The sequence below is a fragment of the Simochromis diagramma genome, unplaced genomic scaffold (assembly GCF_900408965.1).
Source record: "Simochromis diagramma unplaced genomic scaffold, fSimDia1.1 OVJJ01000371.1, whole genome shotgun sequence".
NCBI classification, from domain to species: domain Eukaryota; kingdom Metazoa; phylum Chordata; class Actinopteri; order Cichliformes; family Cichlidae; genus Simochromis; species Simochromis diagramma.
In genome coordinates this window covers 330,116-339,196 of record NW_024386920.1, presented here as the reverse complement: position 1 = coordinate 339,196, position 9,081 = coordinate 330,116, and the positions used below count along the sequence as shown (strand labels likewise).

The following is a 9,081-nucleotide window of genomic DNA, read 5'->3' as shown; positions in this document are numbered from 1 at the left end:
CCCCCCTCTCACAGATCATTGATCTTATCCCTCCTGACTGATTCTTGCCACTACTGCATGAGACTGTCCCTGCATCGCACTGAGGCTTCACAGAAAGCACACATCACATCATATTGTAATAATTGTTATCTTGTACTCACATGAGTCAAGCCAAGAATGTGGACACGAATCTCTGGGGGGGAAAAACTCCTCTGACTTCATGAACTGAAGTGGCAAACCGTCCAGGCTTTATGAATATGAGCTACAAGCATACTATGATGGGCAAAGTTCAGTGGCAAACCATTATACCTACTTAGCTTTGTGCTGGAATTACCCTGTGACAACAGAAATGTGCATAAACTACTTACGGTAGGACGGTTTGTCAGAACACCGGTATGCCCGATGGCAGGTCCAGCGATGGCAGGAATGTGGGGGGAAAAAACCCCGACTCCTCAGTTCTATGCTGCGAACATTTTCTCAAGAGTCATGTCCCTTCTCGAAGTTTCCTCTCCAAGAGCAGCACCGTCAGACTCTTTTTCCAGTTTTTGGTTGTAGGAAAGTTTTTGGGCTGAACCATTTGTTGTTTGAGGAAGGGGCGGGGGGGTAACACTAATATATTCGGTTTTAGAATTTATATTCAGTGTTAACTGTAGCTATAGGTTCAAAGTCTTAATACCATCTAATATAAATAAACAATACTCTCATATGTACAACCAAGGTGGCACAAGGGGTAGCAAGCGATCATTTTAGGGTGCCACCCCTGCCAAGAATATGGGAAAGTCGTCACCCAGTGCCCAAAAAACCGAGAGGTGGGGGAAAAAACCTGCAGGACCTGCAACCATCCCCTAGCTGGTGTTTCTTGAAGACGTTTTACATCTCATCCGAGAAGCATTTCGTGAGTAAGTTTGTAAAAAGGATTCTATCATTTAATGTTGGGATATAAAAGTAATACACCTATTTAAACGACTAATGTGTCCGGGGAAATGCACGGTTAATAACCGATGCCCAGGTGTTCAGTGCTTTATTTTGGTTTTGCATCAAAAAGAAAATTATATTTTTAATAACGAACCTTACCACTACTGCCGAGTTGTGGAGCAGACGCAGTTTTTGTTGCATCACTCGAGTGAGTGAGTAAAGAGTTGGTCTTACCGCACACAGTGGTCCCGCGTACTTATTCAGAATCACACAATTTGCACCGATGTCTTTTCGAAATTCTATACGCGAAAAGTGAGCGCGAGAGCCCTCGGTGCGCCTGCTCGCTGATGAAATCAAAGTAAACTTTGTTGTCATCACCGCTACATACAGTCCAGTATATAGAGACGACGGGGCTCCAGTTACAGCAGTGCAAGTAAACAAACAATAAATATAAGAAGAGTAAGAAAATAAATATACACTGTAGGACTTGGGGTAAAGGGATCAATGACAATTGAAAATTTATATTTTATAGTTTGATGATTTAATGTCTCACACACAACCTGTCGAAAGGGGAGGGAGACCTGCTGCTTCCAAATAGAGCACATTTCATTCATAATGTTGTAAATCCAAGCCCGTTATGTATTAATGATTTGAATCCTGGGTTGTGCAAAATCCCAGAAATAAACCCTAGACAAAGTGAACCTGTGAACTAAGGTGTAGGTCTATTAGGCTATGTTGTGGTGATCCTCGGGATTCGTTGTTCATACTGGAGTGCAAAATTAAAACCAAGATGGACAAGAAAAAGTTCAAAGCCATCAGGTCCTCAGTTTAGAAAAAAAGAGAAAAGAAGAACAGGAGAAATGAGCAAAAGATACAGGTAACCAACTGTGTCAATGGCAGGTCATGTATCCTGAAACAATCAGAATACTTTATTAATCCCTAAGTAAATTATGTGGGTTACAGTTGCTCCAAGAAGAAATTGTACATTATGTTACAGATTTCAATATTAATTAGTCAGTGTCAATTGTTGATTTGTCCTGTTCTCAAGAGGGAGTGTTTGCCCAGCGCACCAAACAGGCTAGGACCACATCTGCATGTGTGTGACTTAGGTATAATCTTTGTGGAAATTATTACTCATGATATAACACTGTCCAGAACATACCTCGTAAGAAGAAGAGGAGGAAACCATTACAAAAAGAGCTCTGTGAGGCTGCTAAAGGTAGTAGATCCCTCAACAGCTGGATTAAAAACGGCACAGGTAACAATAACACATACTAGTTTTTGCATTGCAAAGGTATTCAAGTATAAAAACAATAATAAACATACCTGCAATGTTTTGGTTTTATAACATTTTTCTGTCATTACTTCGTTATGGATTAGGTGCAAGAGTTAGGTGTGGATAATTAAGCAATAGATTAATGCTATACCAAATTTTGCCTTGTTCCTCAGATGGACAGCAAGTGGAGTGCCAAAGCTCAGATGTGGAGATGGAAGAAGGAAGAGAGGCAAAGAGTGAGTCACCAGCCGTGGACACCAGACGGTTAAAAACACTCCATTCAATGTCCCATTTTCAGAGTGCAACAAATCAGCCACCTGTGTTGAAATTTTAAAAATGCCCTTGGTGTTGATTAAAAAATTATTATTATTATTTTTTTTTTTTAAAATCACCCTCACCCATATAACTAAATGACAGTTGTTTGCCCCCACAGTGTCTAAATTAGTGTTAAGATTTTTTTAAACTCCCTTTGAGAATGACATTCCTTATGATTCCGCTGAGAGAATGTAGACACTGGAACTATGAGCCTAAATGTTACACCAGGGGTTCTTCAAACAGAAGATCTGGAAACTGTTTAAACAAAAAACCCAAATAAAACCACACCAATAAATTTGTAATTTTTTTTTTTTTTTTTTTTTTTTTAAACATAAGGATCAAAAGGGAAAAAAACAAAACAAAACAAAAAAACCCTCTTTTGAAGCTGGCCCCACACCAACATGGAAACTTATCTCGCTGCAACGGCGACCTCCTCCTCGCCTTAAAAATGTTACCAGCGCAGGACCGGCAGCACACAGGCTAGAGAGCACTGCGTAGCTCTCGTAAATTAGAGTCTTGCTCAGGCCGGCGCTCATTTATTTCTGAGCTGCGCAGAGTCCCTCTGGTAGTTCCACAGCAGTGCAAGAACACCATCTACTGACATAATGAGGTATAACCTCGGGATGTCAACGCATAACAGCGTTAGAATAAGTCACAATAAAACCAAAAATAAGCGGGGGGGGGATTTTCTTACAAAATTAAACATGTAGCGTCTTCCAACCTACTACATAAACAAACAGATACTAACCAAAAACGTTGTTTGTGAAGCTGCAACCAGTGAACAAAAGTTCTCACAAATGCAGGCAGAGGTTCACAGACAACGTGTGTCTGTTGATGACACACGTTGTTTCCCACCGGTCGCCTTTTCTGTGGCTGGAAATTGGACACCAAGTCGCACCGATCAGCCCGTCTTCACGTAAGCCGTTTCATCTAGCGTCTACATGCTCCTTCCTCCCAGAATCTGAGCCTCTCCCTCATTGAGGTGCTGACCCAGCTTTTCAACAGATCCTTTCAGCAGCTGATAGGCCACATCAGGGCACACCCAACACCTCAACAGGTGCCTGCTATTGACTAATTTGTCCACTGTCCAGTCAGTCCATAGTGGATTAAAACAATGTCATACATAAACACTAAAAACATGCATTACAAATATCAAAGTAAAATCATGCAAATAAAATCAGAACCATACATACAAATAAACATTAAAATCAGCATAAAACAGACTATAAAACAAATACAAATTTCCACTGTGTGACAGTAACCAAGCACAGTGTCCAACCTTTTTGCGGGCTAAAGAATTACTAAACTCTAATCAGCAGTAATTTGTTGCTGTGTTTGCACCTTAAACAATTAATGTTACTGTTTGAAGTATGTAGCAAAACTAAAAGACTGAATGAGTGTTTTCCATGCAGAAGCGCCTTCATCTTACTCGTAGGATTCTGCTGATCAGCCTGCTGGTCTTCTGGGTCTCTGCAGTCCAAGCAGCAAAATGCCCACAGGAGTGTTGCTGTGTCCACCTCAATGTGACCTGTGCCAACAAGAACCTGACCCAGGTTCCTCCTAATGTTGATGAGGTATCTATAAACATATACACTTACTCGTCAGTTTGTTAGATACACCTTGCTAGCAACTGGATACAACCAAGAGGATACAACCGTATCCTCTTCTATCTTCTATCTTCAGAACTGCCTTAATTTTCATGCATAGATTCAACAAGGTCCTAAAACATTCCTCACAGATTTTGGTCCGTATTAGGATGATAACATCACACAGCTGCCTGCTGCACATCTAAGATGCAAATCTCCTATTCTACCACATTCAAAAGATGCTTTATTGGACTGAGATCTGGTGACTGTGGAGAAAATATGAGTACAGTAATTTCAGTGTCATATTCATGGAACATGTTTGAGATGATTTGAGCTCTGTGGTACGCTATCCTGCTGGAAGCAGCCATCAGAAGTTGAATGCACTGTGGTCATAAAGGGATGGAAATGGTTAGCAACAACAGTCGGGTAAGCTGTGGAGTTTAAACAATCCTCAAAAATGGGGCTGTTTAAACAATTCTCGGTTGAACAGGTGTTTATTTCCAGGCAAATACAAATTTTAATACCTCAAGCTGTAGTACCTATTAAATACTTATTATTATCCTCTAATATGTAATCTCCTTATAGAGAACAGTCAAACTGGACCTTCAAGGTAATGACATACAGGAACTCCCCACTGGGGCTTTCATGCACACCCCCTACCTGACTCACCTGTCGCTGCAGCGCTGTAACATCCACAAGGTGAAGGAGGGGGCGTTCCGTGGCCTCGGTCGCCTGGTCTTCCTCAACCTTGCCAACAACAACATTGAGATCCTCTACCAGGTATTCTTAGACTTAAACCACATATATCCCATTGTCATTTTAAGTGGTTTTTAAAAAAATAAAAATTAACTTCAAGAAGTCTACCCAACCATTCTCAGTGCAGTCCTTGGTTTTTTTATGATTCTAGGAGTCATTTGACGGTTTGTCCTCACTAAAGCGGCTTATTATTGACCGTAATCGTGTGAAAGAGATCCAGCCTGGAGCGTTCTCTCAGCTGGGCTCCCTCAACCTGCTCTCCCTCTCACACAATCAGCTGGTTTACATCCCTAATATGGCATTCCAGGTACCCACACTAAACCGTGTGTACAAAATACTTCAAAATGGAAATTTCAAAGATTTTACAGATATGCACCTGTTGCTGGAGCCTTAAATAAAATGCCAGCTTCCTTTGCTTTCAGGGCCTGCAGAATATCAAGAAGCTTCATCTTAGTAACAACTGTCTAATCTACCTGGACACTGAAGCCTTTGTCGAACTGGTTAACCTAAGACGTCTGAACCTGTCCAGGAATCCAATCCTCTGCAACTGTTGCCTACGTCCACTAAGGTACGATGGGCTGTTGTTGGTCATGTACTGACAGCTTCAGGAAACCTCAGGGAAGTGATCAGCACGATTTCTCCCCCCCCCCTCCTATTCTGCAGAGTGTGGGCTTTGTATAACAAAGTGAAGCTGGTGGGGACTTGTGGAGGGCCATCCCATCTTTCAGGTGAGAGACTGAACGCTGTCCACCCTCCTAAGCTGAGATGCCAGAGTGAGGAAGAGGAAGCAGCAGGGATCATACCACGACCCACTGAAGAACCGAACAAGGTCAAATGTCCTGCCAACTGTGTCTGTGAGGTGAGTGTCACTAGTTTTTTGTATATTTATATTTCATTTAATGCCTTCAGTCAGTTCCTTCATCATAATTATACAAATTCTCATAACCACTGATCAATGGCCATGAGAACCATTCACAGAGAGTTGGGTAATGGCTGCAATCACAGCATTGTAAGATGTCAAAAGATTTAACCTTAGGCCTCCTCCTCAAATCGAGGAGGGGGCCTAAGGTTACATCTGTGCGGCAGTGCCAGAGAGAGGCTGAGCTCTGCTTTGGAGAGGAGGTGCCAGGATTAACACTGAGTCAGCTGACACAGGGGCACACTCTGCACTCACATTCAGTTTTTCACCTTTGAAAAACTAGCAGGGATGTTTTTTGGGAGGGGGTTTCTAGTCAAAGGCCAAGTCCAACCACTGATTTCTGCTCCTGACTTTCATGCTTAAAAAAAGAAAAAAAAAACTTCACATCAATCAGACTTGAGTTTAATGTGTTTAAAATGATTAATGACAGTAACCTGAGGTGAAGCGAACATCCTACATTTAGTAATTAACTGAGTTAAAATTTACACATTTAAAAAAAAAAGAAAACACAAAACAGGATTTATTTCAGAAACATGCTTTTGTATCTGTGGAAATCTCGGTTTACATATCATCAGTGTTTCTGAAATAAATTGGGAAATTTGTAGAATAGATCCCACCAGTGTGGCAGACGCTTATTATTGACCACAATCGTGTGGAAGAGATCCAGCCTGGAGCGTTCTCTCAGCTGGGCTTCCTCAACCTGCTCTCCCTCTCACACAATCAGCTTGTTTACATCCCTAATATGGCATTCCAGGTACGCACACTAAACCGTCTGTACAAAATACTTTTACAGATATGCACCTGTTGCTGGAGCCTTAAATAAAATGCCAGCTTCCTTTGCTTTCAGGGCCTGCAGAATATCAAGAAGCTTCATCTTAGTAACAACTGTCTAATCTACCTGGATACTGAAGCCTTTGTCGAACTGGTTAACCTAAGACGTCTGAACCTGTCCAGGAATCCAATCCTCTGTATCTGTTACCCGCATCCACTAAGGTACGATGGGCTGTTGTTGGTCATGTACTGACAGCTTCAGGAAACCTCGGGAAAGTGATCAGCACGATTTTCTCCCCCTCTCCCCCCATTCTGCAGAGTGTGGGCTTTCTATAACAAAGTGAAGCTGGTGGGGACTTGTGGAGGGCCATCCCATCTTTCAGGTGAGAGACTGAACGCTGTCCACCCTCCTAAGCTGAGATGCCAGAGTGAGGAAGAGGAAGCAGCAGGGATCATACCATGACCCACTGAAGAACCGAACAAGGTCAAATGTCCTGCACACTGTGTCTGTGAGGTGAGTGTCACTAGTTTTTTGTATATTTATATTTTGTTTAATGCCTTCCATATTTTCCAAACTGACTTTAACCTCTTTACCTGCGTTTGCCAATATAGTTATATATTATGTATATATATATATATATATATATATATATAGGATATAGTTGAACACATTGAGGAATACGCTGGATTCTTGATCAGGTTAGAAAATCAATGCCAAGTTTAAGTCTGTAAAAACTACGGCTGATTTGCCGTTTTTCCATGACTTGTGTTTTTAATCTACCAGTTAACAGCCCTCAAGTTCATTGATCGAAAAAGGCTTTAAATTGAGCCAGGTTTGATGTTTTCCTCTACTTCAGATATTAATGTAAGCTACGATGGTTTCAAATTTAACACACATCAGAATGAATCAGTTGTCCTAACTGACTCTTAAGAGGTTCGTATTTGATCAGAAGTAAAGAAACAACACTTTTAAAATCCAAGTTAGTGGTCTGACTTTAGCTCCTCTAATGTGTGACTGCCCCCTACTGCCACTATGCATGTAAAACAGCTGCAAGTCAATAATGTAGTTAAATATGACTGAAGTTTGGACGCTGAGAGATTCTAATATGTGGAAAAAATGTTTTGCATGTGTGAATGTTGTTTATTACAGGAACAAAACCATTTTCCAAAGATGCATCTTTATCTGTTAAGATTAGCTTTAAGGTCATCATATTATACCATAACTAACACTAGTAACTAATTTGGATCTTTTCTCTTTATCTAGATGGATGGAGAAAGTTAATCTGAAGGTACGAGCCACCTGTGCCAAATGAAGGGTATTTCCTTCTGTATAGTATTATTTTATTTTTAAGTAATCTTTTGAGTTGTATTGTATGCAGCGTTTTACTTTGCAAACCATTTATTTGTGTAAATGAGTTTGTAAATAATGTTATTCCTGTTTCTTTGTTTAGATTGTATTGTTTGGTCTAACCTATTTCTTAATGGTAGAGACTAATGAAGTGCATGTGTGTGTAAAATTCTGTACAAAACAAGTAAGATTTTGACAACCGAGGTTGTTTTAAAATGGTATCAGATGGTGCCAGAAAATAAGGTACATTTGTAAGAAATTTGACCAGTCTGCTGATGCTGTCTACTTATCACCTTCCTTACCACTCGCTTTACACAACCTCACAGCCAGCAAAGGCCCCCAAAGCAACCAAAACCAAACCGATTGACCTCAACGGTCATCAGCAGGTCAAGATGCTCAAGGCCAAATCCAAAATTTGTGGGAGTCCAAACACAAAGCAGGGTGCAGCAAAGAAAGCTGCTAAAAGCACAAATGTGTTTAAAATGATTAATGACTGTAACCTGAAGTGAAGCGAACATCCTACATTTAGTAATTAATTGAGTTAAAATTTACAAAAAGAAAAAAAGAGAAAAAACTGAAGTTATTTCAGAAACATGCTTTTAATCTCGGTTTAATTATCATCAGTGTTTCTGAAATAAACTGGGAAATTTGTAGACGAGATCCCACCAGTGTGGCAGGCGCTGATACAACTACTGATTTTTGTGGAAACCTGGTTCAGGAGTGCTAAGACAGAAATTGTGATGCCAAAATGATTATAATCTATAAGTAAAATAAATAAAAAGGTGGTTTTTTTTAATGTATTTGAATAAATTCTTTGAAGGGAAAGAAGAGCAACTTTAGGGAGAGTTTGTTTACGCACAGCTGTCATTGTGCTGCTCATAGGGACCAACCCATACTGCAGGATCATCATGATCAGGGGCCAGAATCACTTTTATTTGCAGTTTCTTATATGACTTTATGTTGCGCAACATCCTGTGTATTACCTCATATAGCTCTGTGTGTTGGTGGTATGAGAATGGAACATAGCATTTAGATCACCTGTTTGATTGTGCATCTATTCCTTGAGGATTACTTTGGTTTACCTGATTAGTAATTTGTACCAAATGTTCTGTCTTAAATATAGTTCATCTAACAAACCCGACACCCTCTGTGTTTGTCTGAGTGTTTTCACAGTCGTGTCTGCAACAGCCGCCTTTGAACTCATTCTAAGAAAAGT

At 40.5% G+C, this 9,081-nt stretch overlaps 1 protein-coding gene across 1 annotated transcript; it reads left to right on the top strand.

Annotated features, from left to right (window-relative positions):
- The first annotated feature begins 1,988 nt into the window (after positions 1 to 1,988).
- LOC120736581 (chondroadherin-like protein) lies at positions 1,989 to 9,003 on the top strand. The gene is made up of 10 exons (XM_040036820.1): positions 1,989 to 2,152; positions 2,344 to 2,406; positions 3,898 to 4,059; positions 4,657 to 4,851; positions 4,979 to 5,134; positions 5,250 to 5,395; positions 5,491 to 5,686; positions 6,594 to 6,739; positions 6,836 to 7,031; positions 7,782 to 9,003. Exons 2-9 carry the CDS (start codon positions 2,344 to 2,346, stop codon positions 6,978 to 6,980), a joined length of 1,209 nt encoding a protein of 402 aa, XP_039892754.1. The 5' UTR covers positions 1,989 to 2,152; the 3' UTR covers positions 6,981 to 7,031; positions 7,782 to 9,003.
- Positions 9,004 to 9,081: the final 78 nt, after the last annotated feature.